The sequence below is a fragment of the Bos indicus x Bos taurus genome, chromosome 12 (assembly GCF_003369695.1).
Source record: "Bos indicus x Bos taurus breed Angus x Brahman F1 hybrid chromosome 12, Bos_hybrid_MaternalHap_v2.0, whole genome shotgun sequence".
Taxonomy (NCBI): domain Eukaryota; kingdom Metazoa; phylum Chordata; class Mammalia; order Artiodactyla; family Bovidae; genus Bos; species Bos indicus x Bos taurus.
In genome coordinates, this window is record NC_040087.1 from 28,517,185 (window position 1) to 28,532,221 (window position 15,037).

At 42.3% G+C, this 15,037-nt stretch overlaps 1 protein-coding gene across 8 annotated transcripts in view; it reads right to left on the reverse strand.

Annotated features, from left to right (window-relative positions):
- Window positions 1–15,037, reverse strand: part of FRY (FRY microtubule binding protein) — a 329,597-nt gene that overhangs the window by 31,022 nt on the left and 283,538 nt on the right. For all 8 annotated transcript variants that reach the window (XM_027557464.1, XM_027557466.1, XM_027557463.1 and 5 more), the window contains 7 exons: window positions 14,118–14,725; window positions 12,824–12,921; window positions 12,319–12,489; window positions 9,711–9,851; window positions 7,569–7,748; window positions 5,179–5,340; window positions 2,637–2,711 (listed from right to left, as the gene is read on the reverse strand). In XM_027557464.1, coding sequence (XP_027413265.1) covers window positions 2,637–2,711; window positions 5,179–5,340; window positions 7,569–7,748; window positions 9,711–9,851; window positions 12,319–12,489; window positions 12,824–12,921; window positions 14,118–14,725 — 1,435 coding nt within the window. The remainder of the gene's footprint in view (window positions 1–2,636; window positions 2,712–5,178; window positions 5,341–7,568; window positions 7,749–9,710; window positions 9,852–12,318; window positions 12,490–12,823; window positions 12,922–14,117; window positions 14,726–15,037) is intronic.

Sequence of the window (15,037 nt, forward strand, 5' to 3'; positions counted from 1 at the left end):
CACTCAAATTCCTGTCCTGTTGATTTAAACAAAACTTTTTTTTTTCTACTAAAATTTTAGTATGTCAGCATTTTAAAATTATATGTATAGGTTCATTTTTCTTGGGCCATTTTAATATAACTTCTTAGGAATAACAGACTTGACATAAATCTAAATGTTTTGCTCTGCAGCCTCTCCTGAACATATAGACTGATATTAAACAAAATGAACAATGTTCTTTTAATTTAACCATTATAACCTCTTGGTCTTCCTTGAAAGTAAAATTTCATTCATAAGAATTTAAATATAACAACTGTCTTTCAACAGGAAAAAGTAAATGGATTTTAAATATACTTTTTTTTCCTCCTGTGTTTTAAGAACAGTCATAAGATTTGCACTAGGTTTTATACAACGGCACAACACACAGTCCGTACAGGGGTTGCAAATGAGTACCTGAGATAAAACAGCACTGATGACCAGCCACCTAGTCAGGGAGAGATGAGAGACTAGAATTCTTTTTTTTTTTTTTTTTAATGTGTCAGTTTCTACTGTATAGCAAAGTGAATCAGTTATATGTGTATATATATCCTCTCTCCTTTAGATTTCCTTCCCACTAGGTGACTACAGAGCGCTGAGTGGAGTTCCCTGTGCTATACAGGAGGTTCTCATTAGTCATCTATTAGTATTTTATACATAGTATCAATAGTGTCCGTTCAGTTCAGTCGCTCAGTCGTGTCCGACTCTTTGCGACCCCATGAATCGCAGCACGCCAGGCCTCCCTGTCCATCACCATCTCCCAGAGTTCACTCAAACTCATGTCCATCGAGTCAGTGATGCCATCCAGCCATCTCATCCTCTGGCGTCCCCTTCTCCTCCTGCCCCCAATCCCTCCCAGCATCAGAGTCTTTTCCAATGAGTCAACTCTTTGCATGAGGTGGCCAAAGTACTGGAGTTTCAGCTTTAGCATCACTCCTTCCAAAGAAATCCCAGGGCTGATCTCCTTCAGAATGGACTGGTTGGATCTCCTTGCAGTCCAAGGGACTCTCAAGAGTCTTCTCCAACACCACAGTTCAAAAGCATCAATTCTTCGGCACTCCGCTTTCTTTATAGTCCAACTCTCACATCCATACATGACTACTGGAAAAACCATAGCCTTGACTAGATGGACCTTTGTTGGCAAAGTAATGTCTCTGCTTTTGAATATGCTATCTAGGTTGGTCATAACTTTCCTTCCAAGGAGTAAGCGTCTTTTAATCGATATTGTATATATTGTCAGTCCCAATCTCCCCGTTCATCCCACCCATCCTTCCCCTGCCTGGTATCCATATTTGTTTCTACATCTGTGTCTCTGTGTCTGCTTTGCAAATAAGCTCACTTGTGCCCTTTTTCTAGGTTCCACATACAAGTGGTATCACATGGTGTTCTTCTCTTTCTGACTGACTTCACTCTATGACAGTCTCTAGGTCCATCCACGGAGAGACTAGCACTCTGATTTCCTCAGCTGAATGCTCCCTTTCCTAGTTAGTGTGGCTTTTCGTATTTGTAACACAGGAAACAGTTCTAGCTTGAAAGGCCACAGCACAGAAGCAGGCAGTTGGGATCTGAAGGGGAAAGTGTAACCACAGGGACAGAGAGAAGTGGCCCTCGCTGGCTGTGCTGCTGTGGAGATAAAGGCTGCCATTCCCCTTCCTGGTGGGCTGGGAGGCTCCGTCCGCTCTCCCAGTTGTCATCCCTGGTCCCTCTGCCCTCCGTGATGTCACAGGAGCAGCAGCAAACCCACCAGTCAGCAACTTGGAAGGTAACTTCAAAGGAGGCAGTGCTTCTTGCTGGAGCACATTCCAGGGTGATAATAAGTATCAGCCTTTACTCTAGGAACCTATGAGTCTCTCAAATTTCACACAGTCATGAACTACATTAGCATATACATTTTGGAATTTTAAAAGCAATTCCACAGAGAGACCGTTTGCTGGTTCTTACTTTACTTGAAAATAACTTGGTTTGCAATCTTTTCTGGTTACTAATAAAGATGCTATAATACAGATGAAATAAAAATACCTGGCAAAACCAAACCTTTTGCCGCAGTGTTCGCACACACAATTTTAATTTTCTAAATTTTTAAAAAAGCTTCAGAAGTTAACTTCTGGTACTTATTATTCATTTTATTTCAAAGCCCAATGGTATATATATTTTTCCAACTGTAAAATCAGTAGAAGTTTATGCAAGGAAAAAACATATCACTGTTTTCACCTTTACATGAGTAAAACAGTGACATCACGTTAAGAAATGTGTGTACAGAGTCAAATTATATGCCAAAGGAATGTATATCGTGTACAGCAGTGCAGGAGAGTCACATACACCTATTTTAAGAAAATCTGGGTATATTCTTTAAAAATCAAGATACTAAAAAATAAAAATAACTTGAGTTTTTATTTACCAACTTGAGTTTCTATTTGCCAGCTGGAGCAGACAGCCAATAACATCTTTCAGTGTTTCTGAACTAAGTAAGATTAAAAATCATAGTGTGGAGACAAGTCTAAGAGATTGATCAAGATGATGGATATCACACTTGTAATTCATAGTTGAATCATCTAAACTACAAGACCAAAAGCAAAAGCAATACCAAAAGCGAAATAAATACAACACACGACAGAACTCACGGATGGATTCTTGCTTAATCCTACTTCCTGGCCACACAGAGAAAGGACGTGCACCAACTTCTCTTTGGTCCTCTTCTGGAAAAGAAGCACACAGGTTTTAATCTGGGGACCTGTGATCAAATCTGGTCTCATCCTGTGGCCATCAGCCACACGGGGCTAATTACTGAGATGTACCCAGTGAGAACAGAGAGATGTAAAACACAGGAAGAGCTGGTATGAAAGAAGAGTGTGAAATAGCTCATCAATGACTAAATATTGATTATATGCTGAAAAATATTTTAGACATATTAGCTAAAATGTTACTAAAATTAACTTGACCTGCCTTTTTTTTTTTTTTTTTTTACATTTTTCAAAAGATGACTGTTAAGAATACTTAAATGAGGCTCACATTGTATGTCTACTGGACAGTGCTGATCTGAACATTCCTAAGGGAGAAGATATGAAAGTCAATCCCTTGGTTCTTAGCAGATACTCATTACTCCCCTTGGTTATCTTTCTTGTGTGCTACAACTTTCAGTCATTAGCAAGCCCTTCATTACACCTAAATTAAATCTCTTACGTTACAATACAAATCTCTTTACCCCAAATGGGAGGATAGCTTTACTTTCCGCAGATTTAAATTTGATTATTTGCAAGCCATGTTAAATCTTTCTCAACTTATTCTTCCTATAGTTAAACAGATTCAATTCCTTTTGCTTTTCTTCATAAACCTTACTTTTCAGTTCCTTAAGCATTGGGATTCTTCACAAACCATCACATTTTCCAATGACATAGATAAAGTAGGTCTCAGAATGATGGGTGAGTTGAGAATGAAAAAGATGAGTAACCAGAGCCTAAAAAATGTCAACATGCTTCAGAACTACTCTTAAAGCAATCACCCTAATCGCTTGAAAATGACTTTTTTTCCTTTTTAACCTGATTTAAGTTAATAGAGAGCCTGCAAGGAGGCCAGGATCATTCACAGATTTTCCTTCTTGATGTAACTCAGTTCCCTGCATCCTTCTTGAGACACTCAGTATGGTGTCACTTCAAGGTCAAAGACAGGAGGCCCTTGGTGTTGAAGAATGGCAGAAGATTCCTTAACCTCTTTCTCTAGGTTTTAGTGGGCATTCTGCAGTTCTGGGAAGGAATCAACACAGAGGAACATGGAACGGGGCTGTGCATGTGTCTTTTTTCCAAACCCCCAAGAGAGTAGAGCGGGTTCTCTGTCCAGCCCACAGTGAACACCCGCTGAGCACCAGCTCGGCTCCAGCAGGGGCTGCGCTGGGGACTCCATCTTCCCAGCCTCTGAGAGAGAGGATGAGTCCTGCTGGGCGTGCACACTAAGGGGTTTCCCTCTGCACAGCGTCCACTTCTCCTTCTCCTGGTAACGCAGCTCCTTTTCATATTGGGACGGCTCTTCTCCCACCAGGAGACACTTTTCCTCCCTCGTAGGGATTGCAAGAATCCTTTCTCTATAATGGGGCTTCCCTGGGGGCTCAGATAGTACACGATCTGCCTGCAATACAGGAGACCCAGGTTCGATCCCTGGGTTGGGAAGATCCCCTGGAGAAGGGAATGGCAACCCACTCCAGTATTCTTGCCTAGAAAATCCCATAGACAGAGAAGCCTGGTGGGCTACAGTCCATGGGGTCAGCCAAGAGTCAGACACGGCTGAGCGACTAACACTTTAATTTTCTCTAGAATTGCTGTGGATGTCAGGGAGGGAAGGCCTCTACCCCGAAATGGTCAGAGACAAAGACCATGTAAATCTGGAGCTGCCAGAGGTCGCTGGCGCCTCACAGGGAAGAACCTGCCTGAGGATGAAGTCAGCAGAGAGGAAAGCAGGACTTTGGGACGGGAAGGTGGGGCCATGAGGAGGAGGGAGAGGGTCTAAGGATTGTGTGTGCTAGAATCCAGCTCCACTTGAAGCCGCAATACAGGAGTGAACACATGCCTTTTTCACTTCAGGCAGTTTTTCACTGGGCTTCTGGCACATGTCACCCAAAGAGCCCTAAATAATGCACAGGTTTCACTCGACAGCAAGTCCGGTGACATCAATAACCCATAGAGTGAATAGAGACAAGGCAAGCACGGAGGAATCTGGGCGCCTGCTCTGCTCATGTCAGCCATGCATGAACCCCTTGACTGGATCCAGGGCCAGTCCACAGGACAGCGTGCAGCCCTGCCACAGAGGATTGGTTGGGAGAACTAGGATTTATTATTTGGAGGAAATAGGACTCATCTGGGTGAGTGGTAGAGGGGGTAGGTTAAGTGTCTGAAGGGCTGCCATGTGAGAGATCTGATTGCATTTTCTAAGCCTTAAGAGAACTAGGATCAATAAGTAGAAGCAACAGAGTATCAGACTTCAACTCAACATAATGAACTCTTCAAAGAGTAAAGGGGTCCCCTCGGAATACGGATGCCATGAGCTCCTCATCACTGAAGTGCTGATGCCCAGGTGGGTGACATCAGGAGGGTGGCTGCCCAAATCGCGTATCACAGCTGGATTCAATGGGCCCCCTAAGCTCCTGTCCAATCCTGCGAGTCGAGGACTCTTTACCTGGGAGTACTGGGGCCTTTTCCAGCTGACAGGGACAAGGACGTTGGAGTTGGAGCCTGAGGAGGTGGAGGATGCACTCCGGGTGACGGCCATGGCCCTGGGCTTCCCATCACGCCCAGAGGAGTTCTGCAGTTCATCATACCGTCTCCCAATGATGGGCGTCTGCAGGGAAAAGAGCAGAGAAGCATACATTCTTCTGTCTCATCCACAGTCCTTAGTACGTGGCTCGGTCTCCCAGCAGCAACCAAAAACTGCTTATTTGATGAAAATGTAGAGAAGTTCAGTGTTACACGGAGGCTCATTTCCCTGATGTTCAAGAACACATCCTAAACCATTTTGCTTCCCTAGTGGCTCAGATGGTAAAGAATCCGCCTGCAATGTGGGAGACTGAGGTTCAACCCCTGGGTTGGGAAGATACCCTGGAGAAGGGAGTGACTACCCACTCCAGTGTTCTTGCCTGGAGAATTCCATGGAAAGAGGAGCCTGGCAAGCTACAGTCCCTGAGGTTGCAAAGAGTCAGACACAACTGAGTGACTAACACAAAAACCATTTTGCATCTTCAACACCTTCCCACCCTCTTGAGCAACTGAAAACAAATCCAATTGCTTGTTCTTAAATGCACTTCAGAAATGACTGTAAAGATGAGAAGGGAAACATGCAGGAAAGCAAATTATTTTCAGATGTTTAAGTTTGAAAGACTTTTAAGACCAAAATTCATTCCCTTCATTCCAACCTGTAATCACCAACCTTATACTCTCAAGTATTTAAAAATGTATTTAAATCTATGTTTTCAGTTATTTAAATGAAACAGTCAGGGCCAGGTTCTTGGGCAACATTTAAGAAATTTCACTTCCTGAGAGGTCTGTAATGTGGTAGCTGGGTAGGCAGCACCTCCCAAACTTCAGCCCCAAGGGGGTCTCTGCAGAAGCCTGTTCACAGGCCCACATTCAGAGATGAGAGACACTGGCTGGGCGTGTTCCACCTGTCTCTCCACGCCCATCTTTCTGGAGCAACTGGGTATCTGGGGCGTGCAGCTGACTGGCTACAGGTCTTCTGTACCTCTTTTGAATAGAATGCTAACCGGTGCTGCTAAGTCGCTCAGTCGTGTCTGACTCGGTGTGACCCCATAGACGGCAGCCCACCAGGCTCCTCCATCCCTGGGATTCTCCAGGCAAGAACATTGGAGTGGGTTGCCATTTCCTTCTCCAATTTGGAACAGAATAAACTTTAGTAAAAGAGTAAGCACCCCTCTCCTACCCTAGCAATATAAACTGTTTAAAATGGAAAAATATTGATTTGATACCTTAATGTCATATATAAACATCACAACAGTAGCAATAAACAGCGTCTCACCCTGAGTGTTGAATGGTCAATGGGACGATTGTTTGAAAAAACCCAATCTGGCTACAACTGAGCCGATAAGTTGCATGTCAGCAGACCTAGTTTATTCCTTCAGTGAACTGATTCAGCCAAGCTGAAGAATATGCATGAAGTACGTTCATGCATTAGACACTGTACAGACCGTAATTACAAAGTGGACAGACCATGGTTTCTGCTTTAGGGGGCTTATCGGCCATGGGGTAAGAGAGACAGGAAAGCAAATGTATTTTTATATCTTAGACTAACATACTTAAGTGCAGGTTTCCAAAAGTTTGTTCATGGACCAGCAGGTAAATCGGACTATTTTGTGTCCTCTTTTCTTCCTGACTCCTTAGTTTGGTTCATAGGTCTCTTCTCTCCACATTTCCTTTCTTTCTCAAGGCAAGAATTTAAATGGTGGTACTGTAAAAAGCAGTGTGGGAGACTTCCCTGATGGTTCAGTTTTTAGAACTCCATGTGCCCACTGTAGGGCCCGTGGGTTTGATCCCTGGTCGGGCAGCTAAAATCCTGCATGCCATGTGACCCCACCAAAAAAACTGAACTTAATAAAAATGAAAACACAACATATCAACTTTAAAAAATTGTTAAAGAAAAAAAAGCAGTGTGGCTTGGGGAAATGACCATAAGGGCAGATTCCATAAATCTCGGTCATTCACTGGTTTGGCTACAGTTCAGGAAAGAAGGCTGCAGATACCAGACAGGACGTGGCAGCAGTCAGATAAAGAATGAGTGAAGCTCATGGTTTAAAATGCTTAAGATCATTCCATTTTAAAAATTGTCTTTTCTGTGGAATCGTTTTTACATAACTGAGACTAGCTTCTATTTTTAAAAGCTGCCAAATGAGAGCCCCTGTGAATGTGTTCTTAAAAAAGAAAAAAAATAGAACCTCATTAGGCCTTAGAAGCTTTCATGTGACATAAATGTAAAGGAAGCCTTCCTTCTCCAGGCAGCTAGTTTAGAACTTTGCTCCTATGCATTCACGCTAAAGTTCACGGGAACAGTTAACATACCTCTGAGATATCAAAGTGGAAGTCTAGGGTTTTTCCAGGTAATTCCTTGGATGAGCTCGTCCACACTCGATGTATTTCTATCTTTGAGAGGTCGCTGTGTTGGTAGGAAGGCAAAACGAGGCTGGCCGATCGAGAAACCACCAGCTTCAAAATATTCAGAGCTTCTCTCCAGTGAATGCTCTGAAGGAAATGAAACAGTCAATACTTAAAAACTTATTTCATTAAAAAAAAACTAACATGCTCCTAGCTACTGAAGCTTCTCATGACCTGTCAGAACTCACTGATTTAAAACAGTGCAGGAAATCCTTTGATAAGTAAAAGGCAAATGACATAAAAAAGATAATTTATCTGTAGGAGGAGCTACATTTAGGAAATAAGCAAATAAAAAAGAACAGTTTTGTCCACATTCAAATAAACAAGTTTAAAATAACAAGGTACCACTTTTGCTAATGAGGTACTTCCTTAATTTGAAAAGCAAAACAAAACAAAAAAAGCTCCAGCCTCCATTGCAGTTACGCTACTGTTCCCTCACTCCTCACGATTCTCCCTGCCTCCAGTTTCCATCTACACTTCCCACTTCTCTGGCTCTTTCTGCTCCATTTGCTTCCTGGGCGTCTGACCTCTGCCCTCAGCCCTCTTCTCTTCTTGTCCGCGTCTTCCTCATGACCTAACCCTGGAGTCTGGGAACCATTCTTAACTCCCCTCTTCCCTCCCTCCTGAGAATCTGACCCCTGCCCACCTCCATTCCTGTTGGCACTGCCTCAGCTGAATCCTCCCTGGACTATTTCAGTGGTCTCTTAACTGGCTTCCCCACTTGCAGCCTCTCCTTGGGTCCATCAAACCCATTCCAGCTACAGTGATCGTTCCAGAATCTTCAGCTCAAGCCACTTCCCGCTTAAACATCTTCAAGAGCTCCCCCTGGTGGACAAGGAGAAGTCCACACTCTTCGAGCAAGGCCTACTTGGGTAATCTCCCCTGGAATTCGCCATCCCAGCCGATGTCTCTAGCCTCTGTGCGTTTCCTCATGCTGTTCTCTCATCCTGGAATGCCCTTCCTCTCCTTCCTTATCAAACTCCTACTCTTCCTGAAAGTCTCACTGTGTTTCACCATCTTTGTGTCTCTGACAACTCCCAGGCAGACTGAGACCCTTTTCCCATAAAAATACTGAACATGGATAACCAGCCTGATAAACGTTATTATTTGTCTAGGACTTGGAATAAAAGCACATGAAGTAAAACGCATTCCCTTCATTGTTAACTTCTGCACAAGGGAGGTCATGGTTTGATATGAAATTAGCCACCATTCAGTAAAGATCTCAAGTACCAGGGATGATCCACAGGCCTAAGAACAGGTAGTCTAATAAAACAAATTTTTTTTTTTTGAACAAGGGGCAAAGATGTGAACTGCCCCTCTGTCTCTCGTGAGTGTCGAGAAAGCGATAATGAACATCTACCACATGGTACAACTGTTACTGGAGCAATGCCACTTGGAGGAAAAAAAAAGCTTGAAAATCATTTTTAGTATTTGCAAATTCTTCAAGTAATGTGACTGGTGAAGTGAAGATGGGGAAAAAAATGTTTAAAGTTGTCAAGCTTAGTCAATGAATTTAACCAGAGAAAGCCGAGCATTTGCCCTTGAACTCTGAAACTCACCAAGTACACAGTATGTTTTGTTTGTTGGAGTATTTTCAAGTATAAGTATGCCGTTTCTTAGCCTTAGTTCCTTCGACCCTAAGTGACAATTTTCTCCTCTGAATTAACCCTTCTCATCTAAAACAGCTGGTCTGGAACCAGGCACACACAAGTTGCTTCTTCCTTCTCCTTTGAAATAGAACCCCTCAAACAAGACCCTGCCCCTGCCCCCCAAGCCAGGACATGCTTTCAGTATCTGGCCTTTAAGCTCAGGAGGCAGAGACGTGTCCTCTGAAGGCTCAGGAACGCACTGGGGCCTGGTCCTGTCTTTCTCCTCAGGACACCGCTCAGGGTGCTGGTCAGCCACTGTCTTGGCCGCTCTCAGTGTGTTACGGACATTGATAAATGAACGCGCAGCCTGGCACCCATAAAACTATGGCCGAGTACAAGCTGCATACAGAGGATGTCTTTCTGGAACAACTATCTGGAAACATGCTGGTTCAATACTCACTTGCACGTATTTTTCAATGGTCTTCAGAACTTCCACGTTGAACTGCTTTACAGGAACGACAGAAAGGTCCATGTAGCTGAGCAGACTGTGGATCACCTGCAGGAGGGGCTGCTGCATGCTGGGGAGGCCCTTCTCCAGCAGCTGTGGGGGCAACGGCAGGGTGAGTCATCTGACACCAGGTTCCACACAGAAGCACCACGGTCTCCTAGTACCTTTACGACTGCGCATTTCCTTAGAAAGGAGAAGAAAATCCTAACTGCTGAAGAGGGGGAGATGTTATCAAAGGCAATGCTGTAGGTCTGATATATAAATGTAAGATTCAGGGACTTCCCTGGTGGTCCCGTGGTGAAGACTCTGTGCTTCCACAGCAGGGGGCACAGGGTGTGATTCCTGCTTGAGAAACTAAGATCCCACAATGCCATGCAGCACAGCCTAATAAATAAGTAAATAAAAGCTCTTTTTAAAAAGAAAAATGCTTATAAAATTTTTTTAAAGACCTAAAAAAATTCACACAATGGAATACAACAAAATAAACCTCAAAAGGAAAGCATCAAACACCACCAGTGACTGAAAATTACAAATGAAAACAAAAGAGATACATTTACAAGTTATCAAATTGATGATGGTACTGGGGAGGCTATAGGAGGGATAGAAATCATCGGTGGAAATGGTAACTTGGATAATCTGGCAATTGAGATCAAGATAACTAAAAGGGTTCATATCTTTTGAAATAGTAATTACATTTTTAGGAACTTTTCCAAACCTAGAGACAGATACCAAGATTTAAGTATGAGATTTCACCAAGGCATTATTTATAATGGTAAAAAAAAAAAAAAAAGAAAAATCCCACACAAAACAAGAAAGCTCTGTGAGCAATTTAAATATCAAACACTAGGGAAATGGATACATAAATTATGGTAATCTGTATGATGAAATACCATGTATTCAATAGAACATTTTTAAAGACAGTAAAAGATACTAGCTATATTAAGTGAAATGATAAAGAAGGGATATATAGTTTCTGTATAGTAAATGATGCTAACACTGATGTAAATGGGTGTGTGTTATACAGAAATAACACAGGAAGGACACCCAACAAAACCTTACTAGTCTTTCTCTCTGGATATTTTTAATTATTTTGGATGATTTTTTTTTTAACTGTTCTGTACCTTCTGAATTTTCTGCTATGAACACACACTGCTTTTATAATCAAGGAAGAAGTCAATGATATTTTCAAAAAGGAAAGAAAAATAATGAGCAAATTGATGTGACAGACATAATGAAAAAAGTTACTGTTCAAAACTAAAAGACAATAGAAATGATTTAAAGAAATGCTGAAATTCCACATCAAAAGTGGAAGAACTGAACAGTTAACAAATGAGGAAATAATTACACACATATTGGGTGGAAAAATGAGTATCTTCAAAAATATATGCTCTGTTAATGAGTTCAGAGCTCACAGCCATTAAACATAGTTAAGTCCTTAAATAAGATTTGAACACCCAGAATAATTTGAATAAAATCTTCCTGTCTCTGGCATGTGCTGACAGGTACCAGGGTAGTGAAAAGGAGTTTACACTTTGGAGGCAGCTATACATCATTTCAAAGGCTGCTCTGACACCTTACACTCGTGGTAGGTTACTAAACCCCGCTGATTCTCAGATTCTCTGTTATAGTCACTGAGTTATTGTTAGAATCAGTTGTTCTAACTGATTCTATACAGCATTTACGATAATACATAGTAAGTGAATACATGATCAATAAACGAAGTTAAGGCTCTTATTACCAGTTTCACACACATATTTCACCCGTGGTGGTTTTTTTTTTTTTTTTTTTTTTTTTTTTTTAAACTTTACATAATTGTATTAGTTTTGCCAAATATCAAAATGAATCCATCACAGGTATACATGTGTTCCCCATTCTGAACCCTCCTCCCTCCCCATACCATCCCTCTGGGTCGTCCCAGTGCACTAGCCCCAAGCATCCAGTATCGTGCATTGAACCTGGACTGGCATCTCGTTTCATACATGATATTTTACATGTTTCAATGCCATTCTCCCAAATCTTCCCACCCTCTCCCTCTCCCACAGAGTCCATAAGACTGTTCCATACATCAGTGTCTCTTTTGCTGTCTTGTACACAGGGTTATTGTTATCTTTCTAAATTCCATATATATGCGTTAGTATACTGTATTGGTGTTTTTCCTTCTGGCTTACTTCACTCTGTATAATAGGCTCCAGTTTCATCCACCTCATTAGAACTGATTCAAATGAATTCTTTTTAATGGCTGAGTAATACTCCATTGTGTATATGTACCACAGCTTTCTTATCCATTCATCTGCTGATGGGCATCTAGGTGGTGGTGGTTTAGTCGCTAAGTTGTGTCCAATTCTTGTCAGCCTGCCAGGATCCTCTGTCCACGGGATTTTTCAGGCAAGAATATTGGAGTGTATTGCCATTTCCTTCTCCAGAGGATCATCCCGACCTAGGAATCGAACCCAGGTCTCCTGCATTGCAGGCAGATTCTCTACCGACTGAGCTATGAGGGAAGCCCACTATTTTGCCCACAGAAACTATAATAGATTTTATCCTCAATTCAGGAACTTACCTCTGCCAGGTAGGTAACCATATTCAAGGTGACGTCAGCATAGGCTTCATGAAGGTACCGGCAGACCACATTGACCCACGTGGCACAGTCCCTTGTGTAGCTGTGTGTTTTATAAAGAGTCATGACGTGTGCAAGATTGGAAAGTTTGGGGTTCTTCTCTTCCAAACAAACCTTTTACGAGAAGAAAGTCAACTAGTGATACAATAGCCTGATGAATAAGGAAGAAATGTTAGCAATTTTGCTCTAAGCCCCAGCAGCCTGGAAAACTGATCGATACATTTTTGGGGGCAGCCGCAGAATACTTAGTCATTTAATTTTCACCAATTTTTTCCCACTTATTTTCTCAATAATGAAATGACCATGTGAATCAGCCACCCAGAAACGTGAATTACTAGTGATATCAGTTAGTATCTTCAGGTTTATGAAACGTTATCACCCCGAGCCTGGTAACCGCTGTTCAACATCGGGTCTTGGATCTGCCTGAGGGTGAAGCCTTAAGGCCTACCTGAGCGATTCTCTCAGCTACATCCTTACAGAACTGGTTGGGGTTTTCAAAATGCTGTATCAGCTGGGGCAGAAGACACAAGACATTCAGTGGAAACCCTGGATTAGAGAAGATACAAACAGAGATACGTGAATATGGTGCATTTGAGCCATTAACAGCATGAAGGCCTATTACAGATTTTATTCCAAGGAGATGCAAAAGCAGCCTTTTGAAGTAACTTTGATCTAACATAAAATCCATGATAAATATACAACCACAATGGCATCTGTTCAAAGCAGGCACTGAAGTAGATTTGCAATTTTCAGATACAGTGCTGTCATGCTATCGACTGTTGCAAGTAAGAATGATTGTTGGCATAGATTTTAAAAAGCAGATTAAAATGAACAGAAGCACTAGTTTGAAGTTTTTATCAAAAAAATGTATTTCAAGGAAAACTTGTTTGAAAAGACACAGGCCAATCAATCTAAGTTATCAGAAAGATTCTTTGAGATGATGAGGAGCAGCTTAGTTCTACTGTATTAAGCTTTGGCTTCCTGGAAAGAATTGTGGGCCACATGCCATGGTATTAAAAATCTGGTTTGCTGATTTAATTCAAAACAACAGGGAACCAGGGGAACTTTCAAGAGGAAAATAAAGGCTCAGAAAAATAAAGGATTTAAGAGTTAATAAAAAAGAGAAAATGTCTATAAAAGCAATGGAATAAACTAGCACTGTCTGCAACGTGATCTGGAAAGCAGAAAGAAAAATCTCATGTATTATTCTTGCCCCTTTTATGCGACTGCCTTAAAAACATCTACAATAAACATAGTTCAGACTTATACAGGGCTTCCCTAGTGGCTCCGTGGTGGAGAATCCTCCTGCCAAAGTAGGAGACCCAAGTTCGATCCCTGGTCCAAGAAGATGCCACGTGCTGCAGAGCAGCTAAGCCCACGCACCACAATATTGAGCCTGCGCTCTAGAGCCTGGGAGCAGCAACTACTGAGCTGACGTGCCGCAACTGCTGAAGCTCACGCAGCCTTGAGCCCGAGCTCCACAACAAGAGGAGCCACCACAGTGAAGAGGAGCCCCCGCTTGCCACACCTGGAGAAAGCCTGCTTGCGGCAAAGACCCAGCACATTAAAAAATAAATTTAAAAAGATTAAAGAAACACTTCTATACAAATTTTAAAAGAAAAAATAAACTATTCCCAAAGAACCATTTTTAAACACAATCATTAAAAGCGCTAAGCCCACATTATCTTATTACACGAAACACTCGTTCCACCATGACCAGAACTCAAGAGTGTGAGCTTTACCAATGGCTTGAGATGAGTCCACCATGGATACTCTGGACACTGGAGTCAGCAAGCTGAACAGCTGCAAGGTAAGGTCGGTGGTGGTGAGGGAGGTGAACCCCTTCAGCAGCAGCTGCTGCAACCCCGAAAAGTCTGCCCACTTGAGCTGCGCCTGCAGTTTCTCTAGTTTTTCTCGGTTCTCAGCTTTATCAAGTGGCATGTGAGCCAGTAGTCTGTTCAACAGCCTCAGGGCCATTAGGTATTCAAACTCAAAATCAGATTCCATCAAAGCCACTGTGACCCAAAAGATGGTGGCCAACAGGTTGGTTGGATGGTTTATGTGAGATGGGTCGGTGAGGCTGTCCTTCAAGGAGGACGAGCTTCTGGTTTTCGAGGAGAGGCCTTGTTGGGTACAGGCCTGAATTCTGTCCAGGGTGGCACTCCGAGGTGGGTCTGAGGACCGGTCGACAACACCGAACTTCTTGGGCACTGAGAAGCTCCTTTGATGCCGGCTGCGTTCTGCAGTCGCCGTGTTGCCGCTGGCTGCCCCAGGGTTCACGTTGAGTTGGCCTGTGCTCTTTCTGCTCGCCGTCAGCTTAGTGTTAGAGCTTAAGTCTGGTGATGAAGAGCTGGGTATAAGAATTAAAGAGGTCAGTAGGAATCCAGTGCATTTCAGTGAAAGGCTAGTCCTTTTAAGATCCATCAACAAAGTGGGGAAATCATTCCTTGGAAATATTACTTTCTAATCATTTTTTTCCACATTCTTAAATGAAAAGGAATATGTTTCCTTATTCTTAAACATAATGCTGTAAAAAACCAAACTTAACCACAACAATCCTCACTAACAAAACAACAAAACCAAATACTGACTTTAACTTATTGAAAAGTTAAAGAAATAAGCAGTTGGCTCTAAAGTTTACTGATCATTCATTTAATTTTTG